Below are 19,466 nucleotides of genomic sequence, written 5' to 3'. Positions count from 1 at the left end.
AAATACAACCAGCATGCATTGGCCTCTGACATGTCCAATTGGCACTAGTTTATGTGGGCAGCTGCAAGGTATAGGAAGGTGGGGGGTGCTTAGCATAGCTCTTAATATTTTTATATATATATATATATTATATATTTTATATATAATATCTCATGTTGTGACTTTGCTTTGTTTCTTTAGTGTATTATCAGATAGGAGTTCATTGCGCCCGGCATCAGGGATTGCCAAAACAGATCTGGACACCAATGTACAGCGCACTTTACAAGACAGCCTAGCGACGGAGGCGTACGAGAGGAGGATACGGCGCCTGGAGCAGGAAAAGTTGGAGCTCAGCAGGAAGTTGCAAGGTGCTTTGCCAAATCTGTACAGCTGCTCAAAAATGTTACAAGCGCATGTCTAGGAAAAAATAAAAAGAATGAAAAACATATGCAGTACCTCTCTGTAGTACACACAGATTTCTCCATCTTGTGTCTTTTACTCTGCAAGCAAAGAAAAATTTTTGTTGTGCCAGAAATCTCGGGAGCCCCTAACTTCCTTCAGCATAATAACAATACTCATGGCTGACAAATGTGCTTGGGAATTCAAAGGCAGCATTGTCAACTACAAGAAGGGTGACAATGGTAGGAACTTCTTTTTGGCAGAATCAACAGTTCTTTGTGCTACTCTCCTATTCCTAGAAATGTCACCAGAGCGGGAAGTAAGGCACAATTTCCAAATGTAGTCAGACACTTACAAAAACATGACAATATAAGGGTGCACCTAATCGGAAGCCAATCAAAACTACCCATTCCAGCACACCAAGCACCCCATCCCTGCTCAAGTTTTTTATGTAAAAAGTTAATCTGAACATATTTGTATTTATTTTAGTTAATTATAGGTTAATTATAAATTAACATTAAATCCCTCCACAGTTCTTGCCCCACTTACCTTTCTGACCTGATAAAAAAATACCCCCCTAGCAGCTCTCTTTGCTCCTCCAATGACCTACTAATGACTTCCACACTCATAACCTCATCACACACACAGCTTCAAGACTTTTCTAGAGCTGCTCCAAATCTCTGGAATGGTCTTCCTCGTCCTATTCCGTTTGCTCCTACTTTCTGATCATTTAAAATAGCACTCCAAACCCAACACTTCATACTCACCTACCCATCTTCTTCTGTCTCCTAAACCCTCACTATGTCCCACCATTCCATATCCCCCTCCTATTGTGTGATACTTCCCTCACTTCCTAGATTGTAAGCTCTTCGGGGCAGGGTCCTCTTCTCCTCCTATGCCACTGTCTGTATCTGTCTGTAATTTGCAACCCCTATTTAATGTACAGCACTGCGTAATATGTTGGCACTATATAAATCCTGTTTAATAATAATAAATAATAAAAAAGACAATATATGTCTTCATTATGCCATCAAAACAAAAACCCTTTAAAAAAAAAAATGCCTTATGTAATATTATTTTTAATCTCACAGACCTCATTTAGATTCCATCCTATTGACAATGGCTGAATATTGGAAGCAAGACATTAATAAGGCTTGCACACTGTGTTATAATCCCCCCACACACTCCCCAGCAGCACAGTATGCACTGATGACCAAGCATTCTAGGAGATGGGCTCGGGCATTATCTGTGATGGTACCACAGCCCTTCTCGTAATACAGCCAGCGGATCTTCCCTTAGCTCAGCTGTGGGTTGCATGTATATTAGTTATGCCCCTGTTGTAAAAGTACTCTTCCCCATTCTATCCAAAATAAAGAACTAGAATAGTGGGATTGTCTAGCTGTAGGTTTATTATCCTTGAAAACTGTAAGAGTAGAAAATCATCTAAATTGATGCTCAAAGCTAAATTGCCTATCTTTTTTTTCCCAGAATCCACACAGACTGTGCAGGCTCTTCAGTATCCCACTGTGGATGGACCGGTCACTGCCAATAAGGATCTGGAAATCAAATCATTGAAAGAAGAGATAGATAAACTGAAGACACAAGGTACAAGCACTCTGCCTTTGTGTTCAGGCAGTGTTATATACAATACAATGACATTGTTAGCAGATACAAAGGAGGATTGGAGAATAAAAACACCATTAGTACACATTCAGAATGATCTTTCTTTGTGGTCAGCAAGATAATCCAATGCGTTTCAGGGTCGATGAGGGGAAGCACTTCAGGGCTTAAAAATTGTTAGATTAAGATCTGGACTAGGTCTGAAGATAAAAGTTATGCATCATCCTTATGGTAATACATTTGCAATTGCTTTCTTGATTTCCATTCAAGCAGAGTATTGCTTCTCCAAATAGTGTCTGTGTCTTCAAATGCACACTATGACAAGGGAAGGATGGGGGGGCAGATATAAAATTCTTACATAGCATTTCAAAGCCTGGTTTCTGCTGTGCAATGGGTTGTAGGAAGACAAACCTACATTTTTCATGAAATCATATTTACATTTGTGTTTTTTTCAAATATTCCTATTCTCTCTTTCTAAAAGATGTTTTTCAACCAGAGATATCCCTGCCATAATTTTTTCCATTTTGTGTCCCCCGTCACTTTCCATTTGACTAGTGTTGTAATGTGTTGCAGCTTTTCTGTGTATGCTTCGCAAAGACTTTAAGATGGTTGCAGCTGGAGGAATGGGCTGTTAGGATTTGTGTCAAGTCTCTGACCTGATTTAATACAGTCCACTGGGACAAAATGATACGATTTATCGGAACGTATCCGTACAGGAGCAAAATGTGGAAATGTCAGGAATGAGTGCATATAGTTTGTGTTGAGCACTTTCTGACATCCCATTTCCATTTGTAGCCGTAAATCATCGTACCTGTCAAAGTCATTTTAAGACATTGTTGGGCTGGGGGGAGACATCTCATGGCTGGGGCCCCATTTCATCTTCTTTTTCCCACCACATATAATAGCTAGTGATTCCAGAGAAGAAAGAGAAGCCTTGGATCATCTTGATGTAGTAGGGGGTGCACTCCCAGACGTGCTGAGGGTCTTCAAAATCTACTACTTGATCTGGATACCATAATGGGATTTGTATGCCTCTTCCATGCCATGTGTTATACAGGAAGTCACTAGAAGAATAATTGGGTTTTTTATACTTGGGTAGGCCCGAGGTGTTGCTTAAATGTGTCAGCTTTGGCAGTCCTCAGATTGGCAGTCCTCAGAGTTAGTCAGATTTTGGGGTTCTTGTATATGGCTGTTTTTGTGACATCCTACATACTTATATGCGAGAATTCCAGCAGAAGAAGACCAAACCGTTTATTTGTGACTGTGGTCCTGAGTTTTGAAGATCTGAGGTCTGGTGGTTGGGTGAACTCTTACACATACCTAAGCACCAGACCACCGAAATATCAAGTATGTGCTTTTCCTCACTTCTTTAAAGCTGAACTCTAGGATAAACAATCTGTCTTCATAAAGTAACCATATGTATTCTTACTTTAATCTTGGTTTGCATTGTGTATTCCTTCCACATCTGTGAAGTATATGCAGGAGAGTGAGCTTCTTATCATAAATACCAGTCACTGCTGCTCGCCATTCTTGTGTGGGGTGACTGGTCCTGTATCTGCTCCTTGCTGTAGTCTTATGCAAGCAGCCTGTAATGGACAGGCCTTTCTGGACCCCACCTAAAGCTCTGTTTTTAGCTCAGGCTTTTGGGCTATGGTCTATGTGCCATTGGCCATGCAGGCTTGGGCTTTAAACTTGTCTTTGACTCGGCTGTAGAGTGCATGTCCACCCATAACATAGTTTTGGTTGTAGGATTGGATTGAAATCCCTGCCAGTGTATTTCTTTGCATTGGGGAGAATTCCCTTTTTTCCTGACTTGTAAGTTCAACAGGAAGTCATTAAAGTCTTTTTAGATAGCTGTCACTGGATGAGCTGACAGGCACATGAGGAGGTGTGTATTATAAATGCATTTGCAGATACCTTTGTTATCCTCCTTAACGTAGACTTTTCATTGTCAACTCTTAAACATGGTTAAGAGATTTACTCCAACAGTCAGTGATTGTGTGCACACTTGTCAGTCACTGCAATAAAACCTTGTGGAATTTTAAGTGGAAGGGTAACTGGGGAGAAAAAAAAGATTTAAACCATATGGGTAAAACTTGAATGGTTCAAACACAACAATGTTATATGATTTGTCCCAATTCCTATTAGACTGAATTCATTGCTAACTGGAACCACCAGGCCACCCTGCCTGCCCTAACTCTCGCTATCTCCAGCAGCGGGAGTTTTCGTAACCCTAGCTTTCCCTAGGAGTAAGCATTTATCTAAATTAACGAGCATATAACAATCCTATGTGCACCCTGACCTCACCTAGTCCACACTTCTCCACAAGTGCATACTTACCTATATCTGCTGTAATTCTACTGTTTATCTTGCGCAGCAAGTCACTTTTGTCCTGTCCATGCCTGCACATAGACTTCTATGGAACCCATCTGTCTTGGGACTGTAGAAGTCTTTAGGATCAATGCACAGGTGCACCCAAATCAATGAAGGTTTACATTGTTTGTATAACAAAGTATGCAACTGTAAAAATGGGAGAAGATCAGTTTAGATCAGAAGAAAGGGGAACAGGATCGGAGCAATTTGTGAACTTTAATGTTCCCCTTAACATCCGTATATTCAGCATCCAAGTTTATTTTTTCTCTGTAATGCAGTAATCGCGAAAATCTGATGCCCAGTAACCTCTGTCTTGAAATATCTCCTTTTAAGTATTATTCTTTCATTGAATAAATTCTGCTCTTGCTTAGAAAAACTGGGCGATTTCCCTGTCTCGAACCATGCAAGATTTTTGTACAACCTTGTTGCAGATTTGACATGCAGAAGCAGGAATATGGTCAGCACATTTTTTAAAAATGGGGTCATTATATGGTACTCCTATCTCCTGTTTGCACATCATTTAGAGGGAATTCTTTGTGAACTGCGAGTTTCTGGAAGGAGTCAGCTTCTCCGACGGCAATTCCCAGATGTTGCTGAGCAGTAATGAGCGTAGTGTATAGACATCTGTGATTCTCTATCACAGCCTAGAAATAGGGGGCAATCATTGTGTACAAGTGATGATAGAAGAGAGCAATTATTGCACTCAATGACTGGTACTCCTCCCGCTGCCTGCCAGTTGCAGCTAAACTGTGTCTGGCAGAATTAAGATTCTTGTTGTGTTGAAAAGGTTTTACAGGCCGTGACTGTACGATTTAAGATACCGTGTTCTAGTTTTCTCTCATTGTTTTATCCTGCCAGACATTTCTGGCCCACTATTTGCACATATTGCTGTAATTAGCTTAGGTGCATTTGGCCTTCTGAAGCCCCATGTCTTCTCCTAAATGTTGGACAAAACCTAGAACTGCCATATACTTTGACAGGGAATGCTACTAAGTGCTGACAGCCAGACAACAGCTGCAATAGCATATTATATTTAGGAGGTGTACAAAGAGAAATTAAGACATGCAATTTGAGTATGATGTTGTCAACGTAATGGGATGACCATAGAGAGCCCAATAATTGAAGTGGAACTGATCACAAAAAGTGAAACTTTGCTATGTTGTAGGGAACATTTTGCAATTTTAATGATCTTAGGATACGCACCCTTTGTCTCTATCTCATCCTAAAATGTAGCAGTGCCTTTCCTGGTATGTATCTGCCAAGGCACTCCTGTGCCTACAGCTTCCTGCCTGCTTATCTGGCTGTTCTCATAAGATTTTCAGCAATGTACCAACCCCATCCCCATGGCCCTGGTGAGCACTGTGCTGCTTGCTGTTTTCTTTTTATTGACAGCTCTGCATATGGAAGCAAAGCCCTACACCTCTACCAAGATGGCCACTTCCATAAATAAACACATTACAGAACAAATACTTAGACCAAGATCAAACCCCCTCAGAGACATCATGTTGTCCAAATGTAATGTTTCCTTTAACTACTGCCAATGTATTCAACCCCTCCATGTACGGGTGAAGTAAACTGCAAAAAACAGATGTGGGGGAACAAAGTCACCTCTAAGAGTACCAAAAAATGCTCCAAATCTTGCAAATTAATATTCACCGCTCACCCTTGTATGTGACCAAATATGTATTTATATGCAGAATGACATGTAAGCTTTAGAGGAGACCTTGATCTTTACCGATAGTCACACCACAGCATGAACACCTTGCAGAACTTTCGGAAGAACAAAAGTGGATTTCTAAGACCAAAAGAGAAGCTTCTATGTCTATCCACTTCAAGTCAAGTTATAGAATGGAGCAACTAAGCCATGATACCAGCAATAGCACATGCAAGGGGAGCCTGATTCCTAAAAGGGAGAATGTTCTTATTTTGAAACGCAGCTCGTACTGATGCCAGCTCCTAAGTATCACGTTTTCCTTTTTACTATATTTGGAGTAATCATTATCCTTCAAGGGATGTTGGGATTTAAGAATACCAACTATCCTGTTACTTAAGTATAAAGTGCTAATTCTAGTTATTGCTTTAACCAGCCACGATCATGAATGTGTGCCTGCACTTTGGCATTGTGAATTGACTCATGGAGATACAATTGGAAGCTTCTCCTTTGGTCTTGGTCAGGGGACATAATTTTGCTTTGCTGCAAATAATTAAAAAAAAAATCAAATTACCAACATATCATGATGCCACATCCCACAATGTAAATAATTACGAATATGAAGAGATAAGCTTAGGGACTTTTATTGAATCATATCATACCTCATAATTCACAATCATATTAAAATGCCAGCAATACTTTATTTCAGTTCAAAAGTTAATATTACATGTCTTCAAACATATAAAACTTGGCATATGATTCCCCCCCCCCCAAAAAAAACATGTAGCTGTACATTTGCAATCTAAATGTATTGATTTCAGAGATCATTCAGAATGAAACTAGCAGTGACCACAAGCTTTCCAAAATACAGCGTGTGTCCAAGTGTCCAAGTAAATCCAAGTGTCAGCAAAGTACATGCAGAGAGACAAACAAGAGACCAGGGTGCAACCAAACTGATGTCATTATTTAAATATAGTAAATTATAATTTAGAAATGATTTCCAGTGGAATAAATATGTATATTCATTTGCTATATAGCGGGCCTGCTTGCCAACCCTGGGTTATTTACAATGAAGAAATACAAGAGAGAATTTTAAGGCAAATGTCTGTTTTTATTTATGAGCATTTCTCAAAATACGTATGTCGATAACCGGACACGTTTCGGGAAACTTGGGCTTCATAGGGTATCGTATGCAACACATACGTATGCAACACAATTTATTTCATGTAATACAATATATTCCAGTTTAGAAGCCTTTTGTCTAGTTCCCTGAATGGACACCTATGAGACTGACTTGGATAGACTCCCAAGTCAATCTAAAAAAACAATATTGACATTTTGTTATGTATTTTGAGAAATGATCATAAATACAATCACACGTTTGCCTTAAAAACCCTCCTCCCTTGTATTTCTTCATTAAATGGAGACATAGGTCACCGATGTCACCACTGGCACCAAGTACAACAAGCTCCCCATGTCTCCACATAAATGGTCAATCCTGATATAATTTACAGATTTTGTCCGTTTACCAGCCTGTGATTGCATAGTTAAAGGAGAAGCAGCATACTGATGATTTCATCTCTATCTACCTTTCTTTCTCCTCATTTTAGCATGTTACTTTTAGCAAATGCAGCACAACTTATTCATTCCTTGTTCTGATTCTCCTTTTCCCAGTCTGATCTCTGAATAGAGAGTTACATTAATTTGTTGTGTGCTATATCTGTGTCCCTGCTCCCATTATTATGGCTGACACAACAAGGACACATATGGCAGCTCCTGTTGGCCTTTGGGTTCTAATTATGTTCCTGATTGAGACTTTTCACAGCTTTAATCAATACTCCTTTCCTCCGCACCGTGACGGCCTCCAATGCGCAGCCTGTTAACACAGGAAACACTTGCGAGGCAACGTTTGTGAACCCGCGGATTATATATTTACTGCTGCTGCTTGGAATGTCTGCGTGGTGAGTCACGGTATTTTCTTTGCCTATAAAGCGATCTTTCCTCCAGGCATGTGTTTCTAATACAACAGACGATCTGGAGAGTTTTGTTGTTTCGGTAACACAGGAGAACATTTTTAGGAATCCCGAACTGTGCCAGCACTGTAAACGGCAACAGCAGAGAATAGCGCAGACACATGTATCTTGGCGGAGAGGATATAATCTTAAAGGGGAACTGGGGTGTATTGTAAAGTGCAAATCAGGGCACAATTAAAAAAAAATGCATTAAATACAAATCTGCAATACGTTAACTTCTCCCAAGATTTGTCCCCTTAAAAAAGCATGGAAAAAATGGAAAAAGCATGCTAATTCACCAGCCCTCCCTATAGTAATCTGACAACACAATGCCTCTTCTGCACTGAAATCCCAAACAGTGTTGTCAGTCCTGCCCCCTGCTACACTACAGAACACTTTCCTCATGGAGACAATACTTGACAACAATGTTTGGGATTCCAGAGCAAGAGAGGCAGAGTTGTCATTGTAAGCTCACTACAGGAACTGAGAAGCTCATTGGATTTCCTGAAGGTCAATAGGCAATGTATTGTACTTTTAGCATTTTTTAAGGAATAAAAATAAATCTCTGTTTTGCCTAGACATGCACATTCAGGATGTAAACACCCTGATTGATTTTATTGCAAGCTTGAACCAAAAATTACTATTGATGTGGCTTTTTTACTAGCTTGCTATAAAATATTGTGTGTCTTTTGTGTCTGGATATACCTAAAACCACAAAACTCCCTTTGCTGAAAGATTGGTGAGACAGCTGAAGATGTAGATGGGTCCTTTGTTCTGTATCATAAGACTGGAATGTACGGACAAAAACCTTGATGTCGCTTTGATGATACCTTGTTATTGGTGACTTTTGCCTAAAAGACCCCCCTGCCCATGTACCTCTTCCAAGCCTGCTCATGCAACACTTCCTTGACATGAATAGATTGCTCCTGTAATGCGAGTTCACCCCATTCAAGCCAAAAACCTAAGAATTCTAACAGGGTATTTACAACGGTCAGCTTACATTTATATAGTGAATTTATTTTGTGGCTTACCCAAAGTTCATAAGTTCTACTTGTCCATCTAAGACTACTCTTTACACAAGGTGACAATGTGGCTGTCTGATTTTACTGCTGGACCAACAGCCTTGTCACCCTGTAGAGGGAAGTGGAAAAAATTAAACCTTGAAGATAAAAAAAACGAGTTTACAAGGAAGGCACAAACGAAACTAATGCTACTGAGAGACTGCAACATACATGTTATTTTGGATATTGCCCAGAGTTCACTTGCTGAATGGTTTTAATTTGATTCTCCCAGTTTGTATCATTTTGACTCCCAAAGCATGTAAACCTACTGATGCCCTACCAATCAACTCCATCATCTCTTTTTCTTTTTCAGTGCTTCCTTTTAAACATGCCGGCTAAACAGTGCTTTAAATGATATATGCAAATTTTGACTTTTTAAAAAGCCAGCCACTAAGCCCACATCTCTAACCACTTCCCCTGACCTTGTATGCAGGGAGAAATGTCACACGACTGTCACTGGACAGGCATAAAGGTTGTGGCTATGGCCTGGCTTCACCTTTAAAGCTCTAGTGCCCACTGTGGTCCATGGACCACATGAGACTCTTTAGTTCTTGTTGCCTCTGGACCTCAGCATTCAGTAGTGGCAGCACTGATTTTAAAAGTGACTGTGAATATTATTATTATTAATAAAAAGGATTTGTATAGTGCCAACATATTACACAGGGCTGTACATTATTTCCAGACTTTGTGTCCTGTACAGTGTTTTCAGTCTGTACCATCTGTAGCACCTGTATCATGTCCACAGTTTCTGCCATCCCCTGCGGTGCGCCCACAGACAGCCTTTATGTGCCACCCCATTCTTAAGGTTAGGAGTCACAACTGAGGCCTGCTATACCATTGTTGTAGGCAAAAATAGTTTCACCTACCAGTAAAATAACTGGGCCTCTGGGGACAGATTGCAGAAGTTTTTGTTTATCGTTAAGTATTTGCGAGTTAACAAAAAACATTTTGTATTTGGCAGCCGTGTCAATAAACTTTGGCAGTGCAAGGTTGCTATAAGTGCACACATGAAACTGTGTGTATAGCAAACATTTAATTTGTTTGGGGTAGTAAATTATTTCTGCAAACACTTCATTCCTGCGAGGAGGTAAGCATGATTGGGTGATTGCACGACGTTGGAAATGCACTACCAATATTTTCTTGTCACATTTGAGAATGATTATACTTCTCGGCCGGCCTCCAGTGTGCTCCTACCGCTGCCAGCTCCTAAGTTTTCCATATCAGCGATAATCATATGTTCTGCTCTCTGCTATTCCTGATTTGTATGCGTCCAGCCGTTTTACAGTCCCTGGATTCCATCACTGCAGTTTAGGAGGTTAGCTGGGTTTGGAGAAAGCTCATAGAGCTGAGCTAGCTTCATCTTTTACTAGAAGTTCATTAGCAGACGAGAGTGCCGGGCCAAACCTTGTCTATGGCACGTTGCACCGTCCCCAGGGAGGAAACAAGGGTTTGTTAAGGTCGAGAGATCAGAAGGCTATTGCCTACAATTCTCAGTACATATTGTTTGTTGGTGGAAACCCCAAGGGCCCTTTCACACTAATGAGGCTTGATTACATGCACATTGCATGTTAACGTGTTCTAGGTGGATTGATATCATGTGGGGCCATCCAATATTAATGGTATCCCAATGCACCTTGTTAATACATCTGCAATGCAGTGCTCTCCAATGCACAAAAATGCACTACAGTGTGTTGCAATCTACTGCCTAAAATACATATGTATTTTTTGTCTGCTTTGGTTTAAATGAATGAGCTGCCTAATGCAACAAGAGCTGCAGCAGTGCACAAATAAGTAATAAGCAAATGTGATCATTGTTAATGATAATCATAATGTTGTGATATGCTGCAATACTAAGCATATCACAAAATTATGATGATCATTGTTAATGATCACATTTGTTTTTTTTTTACCTAGTTGTGATGATGAACCTTAAGGCTATGTTCAGACTGGCAATGAGGTTATGGTGCAGTTACAGCTTTTTTATTATTATTTTTATTATTATTATTATTATTATTATTATTATTATTAATAAACAGGAATTAATTAGCACCAACATATTACTCAGCGGTTTTAAATAGGGATTGCAAATGACAGATGAATACAGACAGTGACACAGGAGGAGGAGAGGACCCTGCTCCCAAAGAGCTTACAATCTAGGAGGTGGTGGAAGTAACAAACAATAGGAGGCGAACTGCTGCCCTAGGGGAAATGCTAAAAGTAGCTTCTACCCACAGCAGCCCCATAGAGAATGAATGAGAACAGAAGTGAGCAGTTCAGTACTGCTCAATTCAGTGTAAAATCTGCAGGAGTGGTTCTTTAGAACCAGAACTGTGGTGCAAGTGACAAAGCAATTGGCAAGATGCCAGCCACCCATATTCGCAGGAACCCAAGACATGAAAAGCCACAAATGTTGTGATGCACCTAACTAGTCCTCTTAGATGAGATGTAACTGAAAATGAATGCACTCCACCATGGCCATTTCTTTCAAAACACTTTTTTCCAGTGCTCCAAAATCTACTACCTGGCACTGCCTTGGTGCATTATGTTGCCATTTAAAATAAATGCCATCACTGTGCAGAAACACATGTTACACACATTACCACAACACACAATGGAAAAACGAAATATTTTTATTAGCCTTTCATATACAGGCCTTGGCTGCAGGAAGAAGAAGCTGTAAAAGAGGGGAACACGTGCAAGTTATAAGATATCGGAACTTATACACAAATAGCCAACGGCATCGCTGAATCCCAGATTGTTGGGAAGGGGGGAGCTCTGAATACCGGTCCAGGCTCCGATTTATTTTACAAAGGAATTACCTTTTCCTGACCAAAACAAACGAGGAAAAGGTTCGAGTTTTGAAGAGGCGATTGTTTTACTTTTGTTATCCCTGGAAGGAAGAGACATATGGTCCTAATTTTAGCACATAATCTTGTATATAAACACACACACCTGTGTGCCCTTCCTCCTCCGCAAGCTGCGGATCCCGTCTGGAATGTGTCAGTCTAAACACCAGACACCCACAAGTTATGTAGTGTAAAAACCGATAACAGCCCGCTACCGATGGAATTTACAGTAAACCTGACTCCCGACAAGAAATATTCCACAATGGCTGAAAATAATCCAAATGCCAGATGCATTTTTTTTACTTTTGTGGACTTGTTTAAAGGCCCAAAACAAGTTCTTCACGTTTACTGCCTGTAACATATGTACATCTTATTTCATTTACTTTTGATTGTGACTCCAATGAATGTACTGTCGATCTGTTAAATGTACAATTTAATGCATTTTAATATATTCAATTTAAAACAAAAGTTACATTGTTTCCCCCTGTGCTATGGAGGGGGTTCTGTAACCCTAACACTTCCTGTCCTAGGGTGACAACACTCCTACAGTACAGTGATCCCTCTCATCCAGGGACAGGAAGTGTGGTATTGGTAGTAAAATTAAAAAGGAAAAGAAATAAACTAATGCAGCAACCACAACCAATGACTGGGTGAGTGCAATATTTAATTTTTTTCATATTGTGCTTAGATATAAATTAGAGTTGCAATGGATGGAATATTTGGAGACATTTCAGATGTGAAGTGAGCCTCAGTTTTCCGCCATTGGGCCTGATTTATTAAAGCTCTCCAAGACTGGAGAGAATAAACATTCATCAGTGAAGCTGGGTGATCCAGCAATCCTAAAATTGATTTTTTTAAGTCATTTTCTATTTGCTAGCAAATGTTTTGAATCCTGGACCAGATCCATTGCAGGTTTGCTGGATCCCCCAGCTTCACTGATGAAAGTCTATTCTCTGGAGAGCTTTAATAAAAGGAGCCTTTTGGCTCAACCATGGTCCCAGCCACTTCTATTCAAGAAAATAGGAACAGACAGGACAATTTTTGCATGTGGCACATCACAGTACATTTCCTAAAAAAAGCATGCCACTTTAGTTTATGTGGGAGCAGTGCATCCAGGAGCAGATCTGAAAGGGCCCTTACTGTACCTGGATTAGAGTTCATCTCTCCACCAAGATACCTTTATTTTGGATGTTCCCTTTAACACGGCAAATCTTTACTTTTTTAGTCCACTTCTACAATCTACAATCTTACTCAGAAGGTTTGATGTTAATTAGAATATGGAAAGTTTAGAACTCAAGACAAACTGCAGTTTTCTGCCCCCATTTGGGTTGATTGCTTTGCACTTCTTGTGCATTGTTATATGAAAATCCTTTCTAAAAGCTTTATGAATTGCAGTAAAAAATGTTTCTAGTAGATTGAGGAAGGGTTAAACCCCAATCAGGCAAAGCAGTAAGGAAAAAGCACCATTGTGGGGAAACAGACAGCATTTGATAGGAGGGTGGAGAAACTGGGGATCACCAGACACCTAGTAGAGTCCTCTCAGTGGCAGGACTTTTAAAAAAATACTTTACAGGTTCACTTGAAAATCCAGTTTCTTTGGTAATAAAGATATTTTTCATATCTGTTTTTGCCTTCCAGGGGCCGGACAGCCTAACCAGCAGTTGGAGAAGAGCGGAGCAGGAACGAGGCAGGACTTGGAGGATTTCTCTAGACAACTCAAGGTGTTTGAGAAGCAAGTGAAAGTCCTGAAACAAGAGAAGGAGGAGCTCAACAAGGTGAATGCTGGCTACATTGATATATTATGGAGAGTTGCGCTTTTTTTTGCTAAAACACCGCTCTACCTAAAGCAAGGTGAAGTATAGTTTAATGCCCACGGGCCTTTATTGATTTTGGAACTACAAAATATACAATATACTATCAGTTTTTCCTTTGTGTTGTCACAGGGCAGGGTAAATTCGCTCTTCCAATGGAGAGGGTTTTGGACTATTGGTTTGTACACCCTTAGTAGATTATTCATACTAGGCTTAGCTAGTTCCATATGTGGGGGCGGAGCCCTGCCAGGGTTTCTGAAAACATTAAAGATACCAAAGCTCATATTGCCATTAAAAACTCTACCAAATTTGCCTTGTTGTAGTTATTTTTTACAGAGTAAATCAAGGTTATAAACACTTTACCATTGTTTTCAACAAATAAGGCTAAAATTTATTTTATTTTTGGACAGAGTGACACAAGGTCTGTGTCTTTTTTAATACACTGATTACCCACAGGTATTCTCTCTGCATCAGCAGTGATGATGGTATTGCTAATTTTACATGTTGCAATCTGAGTCAAAGGCATTTGGTTCAAGCAAAGTGATTTTATATCCTTTGTGCCTACAGTGGAATACATTTCAATTAAAGTGCATGGAGTTGAGTTATAAGAGCTTGTTCTCATTTATGTCATGCATTTCATGTGAATGTAAAATTCACAGCAAGACCTTTCTGTCATCATTTATTCCTGTTTTCTAACTACATTCTTCATAATATAAAGTAAATGTAGAATTTTGCAGGAATAGTGAAAACTCCAGAGATCTAACAACAGAGAATGCCCAAGAGTCAGGTGGCTCCAATATCTACCACACACTAAAATCTATTTTTTTTGATAAAACAATGCTTAAAAATACATTGGATTAATGTCAATTTCTTATCTTCCTGTCATCATATTTTGTAATTTAGGAGCTTGTGGAGTCCACCGAGAAGTTGAAGTCCCAAACCAAAGAGCTAAAGGAGGCCCAAAGCCAACAGAAACAGACTCTGCAGGAGATGAAGGAGCTGAGCGAGAGGCTGACAGAGCTGAGATCTCAGAAGCAGAAGTTTGTGCGGCAACTCCGCGACAAGGAAGAAGAAATGGAGAGCTTGGCACAAAAGGTGGAGGGGCTGCGGCAAGACCTGCGCAAGACCGAACGAGCCAAGAAAGAGGTTGGTATATTGGATGATGTAGGACACGGTACTTTAGGAAATCCCCAATGGTTACTAGGAAAAAAAATTAGAGGTAATCCCCAAGAGTGGGACACCAATGGTAATAAAAAGCCTAGAGGTGCAACCTGCCCCCCCCCCCCCCCCCCATCTATGCTTGGAACACACAGAGGTAGTAAGTCAGTTAACAGCAGAGAAATTTAAACATTTCAATATAAACATAGATCTATAATCTTACCAAATAGACTCTATTTCTGCCACTGTTTTATATTCTTAACCAAAATTAAAAAAATTGCTTTCAGGCATAGTTATTGACCTATTGGTTTTTTCACTAACCTATTATTTTGTATCTTCCGGAGTCCTTTTTGGTGCCTCTCAGTTGAACTGGTGGTATGGTCTCTCTTCCAGATCGAGGCCCAGGCAGAATCTGCAGGGGCCGAAGCCTCTAAAGACAAGAAATTACGAGAACGCAGTGAGCAATACGCCAAACAACTGGAGAGTGAGCTGGAGGGTCTCAAGGTAAATCAGTCCAGGACAATATTTGTGGTGAGAATCAAATTCAAGCTCCTGTGCTTTGCCTTCAAATACCTACACAGTTCTTGTCCAACTTACCTTTCTCACCTTTTTTAGAGCTGCCCCGATTCTCTGGAATGGTCTTTCTCTTCCTCGAGCTCCTACTTGCTCATTTAAAAGAGCACTCAAACCCCAACGCTTCAACCTCACCTACCCGTCTTCTTCTGTCTCCTAAAACCCTCACTACTTTCCCTCAGTCTATATCTCCCCTCCTATTGTGTGTTACTTCCCCCTACCTCCTAAATTGTAAGCTTTTCGGGTCCTCTCTTCCTCCTATGTCACTGTCTGTATCTGTCTGTCATTTGCAACCCCTATGTACATCGCTGTGTAATATGTTAGCGCTATATAAATCTTGTTTATTATTATTATTACTAATAATAATAATATATTCCTTTGTACTGTGGGGTATACGGGCTGCAAATTCCAGGACATATTTCCTTGCAAATGATGATAGAACCCTCTGGAATACTTTGACCCATATTTTGGGTTGCAGGGGTTGCACTGTATGTTAGGACTGATCATGTGTAAAGGCAGTTTTTAACTCCTAGCAATGATTTCCACAAAAATGCATTAAAACTGCTTCTCTTACTATCATTAGAACAGAAGGAGGTGATAAGCTGCTGTAGAATTTGCTGAAACTTTTGCAAAGTTTATATTGGATACCTACATGGGGGAATTACTTATTTTTTGTTAGTAATAAAGTTACATATTTGAGTGCTAGAATAGAAAGTGGAGGAAAACTATACAGTTTGAACAAATCTTGGAATGATAAATGAATACATGAGTTCATGCTAAGACACAGTGTGGGATAGTTGGGTAAAAATAATTCATGGAACTATAAGAGCATCTGTCATCGATTAGCCCCTCAGCGGAGAGTCTGGTTTTGCAGAGGCCCCTACTGTCACTTATTCTGATATGGATATAAGACATTTTAGAATATCTCCATACAGTGAGCTGGACTCCTCCAAATGGTGAAAACAGCCTGATATGAAATTTTATATATAGCATAATGTAGTTATAATAACTAGTGACAATAAATCTCTCCAAATAATACACAGAACCTGTTTTTCCTTTCTTTACTTTATCTAACATGGTGCAGCTGCATTTTTTTTTCTTTTCTCCATATATTCTCCTGTTAATTCAGCCAGTGACAAACATTCTGTCTTTGTGTGACAACACTCTCTATCAGACTATAACAGGAAATTTTAGGACTATAGAACAGCTCTTTGTTCATTTTTGTAACATAGGTAGTTATTGTTGAAAACTCTGCTGGGGTGCACAGGTGATTAGGAGTTTGCTGGATTTGGAATGACATTCACCATGTAGCCGCCGCCTTCTTCATTCGTAGGCAGCATGATGGCCCAGTGGTTAGGACTCTGCAGCATTGGGTCCTAGGTTCAAATCTCAGCCAGAACACCATCTGCATGGAGTTTGCATGTTCTCCCCAAGTTTGTGGGGGTTTCCTCCAGGTGCTCCGGTTTCCTCCCACTTTCCAAAAATATGCAGTTAATTGGCTTCCCCCCAAAAATGACCTTAGACTGTATAATGACATATGACTATGGTAGGGACAGCCAGTGACATGACTATGAACTTTGTACAGTGCTGCGTAATATGTCAGCGCTATATAAACACTGTACTGTATAATAATACCAACCTCATCCTGCCCAAGAAACCTCTGCAGCAAAAAATTGATTTCTCTGAAACCCCACAGCAATCAATGAGTTTACCAGCAGAATTCTTAGTCTATTCTTGTTTCTTTCTCTAGAAACAGACCGGCCGCACTCTGGGATTCGGCAGCTCGGAACAGCAGCAAGAAATTAACAAGCTGAGAACGGATCTCGAAAAGAAGAGCGTGTCCTACGAGGAGGAGCTGTCCAAACGCGAGGCATTACATGCCACCGAGATTAAAAACCTGAAGAAGGAGCTGCGGGAGGCTGAGAGCCAACAGCTGACCCTGAAGAAGGAGACCATGATCCTAAAGGACAAGCTGGACAAAATACGGAGGGAGAGGTACAGGGAATACTTTTTTTTTATAGCTGTGGTCAGGCTCCAGGCAATAATAATAATATATTTTTAATGCTTAAAAAAAGAGTTAATTGGAGAAGAAAATACAAACAACTCTTGTCTGCAATACTTACCTACTCTTCAAAGCTGTCTTCCGCATTAAAGACATTCATCTAATCTACAAGGTCAAATTACTCCCGGTGTCATTTATCTGAAATCTTTCAGTTAAAAAGTTTATTGCCAGACATTATCTCCCAACAAATACGATATAATGATAAAGTAATAGGTACAAACATCATACAAAAGAAAAATAAGCAATACTGCCAGGAGACCTACTGGGAAGTCTGTGTGGGAGTTTGAAAAACCCAAAATTGGGCTTAAATATTTAGCTAAACTAAATAATTACCTAAACTTTAAAGCAAGCCCTTACTGAAATCTGCATCTGCAGGCACTGTGGAGTAATTAATTCAAAAGATTACAACAGAAAGCTCTCAGTAGCTGAGACTCCCCACCCCCATCTCTTCTCAACTAGCAGCCTGCAATCTGTCCAGTCTCTACGGTATATACAGAGTAAGCGCATAGGAAAAGGGGAGAGGGCAAAGTGCTGAGAACTAACTTGATCAATTTCACTGCTTCCGTTTTGAACATGTGGGATTGAATTGCACCACAGCAGCTTCAGCTGCAGAAGTTAGTTTGGAAGGGTTTGTTTTAAAGTGTTTTTACTGCTTGATAAAGATGAACTCCTGCAGATATAAAAGGCACAGGTGAAGCTCTGTAAGCATTAATACATCAATGTATTATTAAGGTGCATGCATTGTCAGTACATGGATTCAACTTGGTATCAGCTCCCATACAGCAGAGCCTAGACTGGAAAAGAAAGCACAAAGAGCCGGTTGCTCCATGTACAGGGAAGCTGGCTATAGGGAATCAGAATAGAGCTTTGAATGGGCTATTCTTTTTTCTTGTTCTTTTTGCTAGATATCTGCTTTTAATGTGTATATATGTGAATTTTCATAGCCTCACCACAATTTTGCTCTGTTTTGTTTGGATCCCCCAATTCTCAGAATAGTATTGCATTCCCTTTGCTCCCTAGAGTTAAAGAGTTAAACAATGCCTTGGTGTTTGTAGACTTTAAGAGTTTGCTATAAAATGTGATATATTCCGTGCATTGTTTTTGGTTGACCTGCAATTAATTGTATTTTCCACAAAACTGGAAATTTTCTGTAAGATTTAGGTATTGTGTATCTCTGCCCGATTCACGTGATCAGTTAACATGAAGGTCTCGCACTGAGGACTACCTCCTCCAAATTTTCCCTCAGCTGTGTCAGTACAAAGTTATTGGCACAAAGCCTAAGGGACATCAACTGACTCCAAGGACATACTATGGGCAGCAGCTGCATGAAAACATAGAGAAGGAAACCACTTATGTAAAGAAAGCTGGGTGTATCCAAGGTTTAGTAGGTTCATATTTGACTTCATCTCCTATTGGTAGCACATAAAAGAAGAGAAAAAGCCAAGTGTGGTATTGCTTTGCAACCCTAAGTGTCAATGCGGCAATGTTCTGGAGCCTCCCAGTATAAGTGAGCTTAGTACTGTGTGTTTGTGTAAAATTTTTATGGGATCCCAAGTGTCAGTGTGCCATTGTTTTTGTACCCCGAGTATCAGTGCGCCATTGTTTTTGTACCCCGAGTATCAGTGCGCCATTGTTTTGGGACTCCAAGCATCAGTGTGCCAATGTTTTTGGGACCCCAAGTGTCAATGTGCCATTGTGCTGGGACTCTAAATGTCAGTGTGCCATTGTTTTGGGACCCCAAGTCTTGGTGCGCCATTGGTGTGTCATTGTTCTGTGACACCCAAGCATTGGTGTGCCATTTTTCTGAGATACTAAAGGATCAGTGTGCCATTGTCCTAGGACCCCAAGCGTTAGCATGCCATTGTCTTAGGACCCCAAGCGTTAGCGTGCCATTGTCTTAGGACCCCAAGCGTCGGCGTGC

At 40.2% G+C, this 19,466-nt stretch overlaps 1 protein-coding gene across 11 annotated transcripts in view; it reads left to right on the top strand.

The window, feature by feature from the left end:
* Window positions 1–19,466, top strand: part of CDC42BPA (CDC42 binding protein kinase alpha) — a 142,786-nt gene that overhangs the window by 84,969 nt on the left and 38,351 nt on the right. For 8 of the 11 annotated variants that reach the window (XM_072409954.1, XM_072409950.1, XM_072409949.1 and 5 more), the window contains 6 exons: window positions 181–347; window positions 1,867–1,983; window positions 13,580–13,716; window positions 14,656–14,898; window positions 15,304–15,441; window positions 17,234–17,478. In XM_072409954.1, the coding sequence (XP_072266055.1) occupies window positions 181–347; window positions 1,867–1,983; window positions 13,580–13,716; window positions 14,656–14,898; window positions 15,304–15,441; window positions 17,234–17,478 (1,047 nt within the window). The remainder of the gene's footprint in view (window positions 1–180; window positions 348–1,866; window positions 1,984–13,579; window positions 13,717–14,655; window positions 14,899–15,303; window positions 15,442–17,233; window positions 17,479–19,466) is intronic. The other 3 variants (XM_072409948.1, XM_072409956.1, XM_072409955.1) reach the window with 1 other exon arrangement.

This window comes from Pyxicephalus adspersus, chromosome 4 (genome assembly GCF_032062135.1).
Source record: "Pyxicephalus adspersus chromosome 4, UCB_Pads_2.0, whole genome shotgun sequence".
NCBI classification, from domain to species: Eukaryota; Metazoa; Chordata; class Amphibia; order Anura; family Pyxicephalidae; genus Pyxicephalus; species Pyxicephalus adspersus.
The sequence above is the reverse complement of the archived record's forward strand: the minus strand, read 5'-3'. Positions and strand labels throughout refer to the sequence as shown.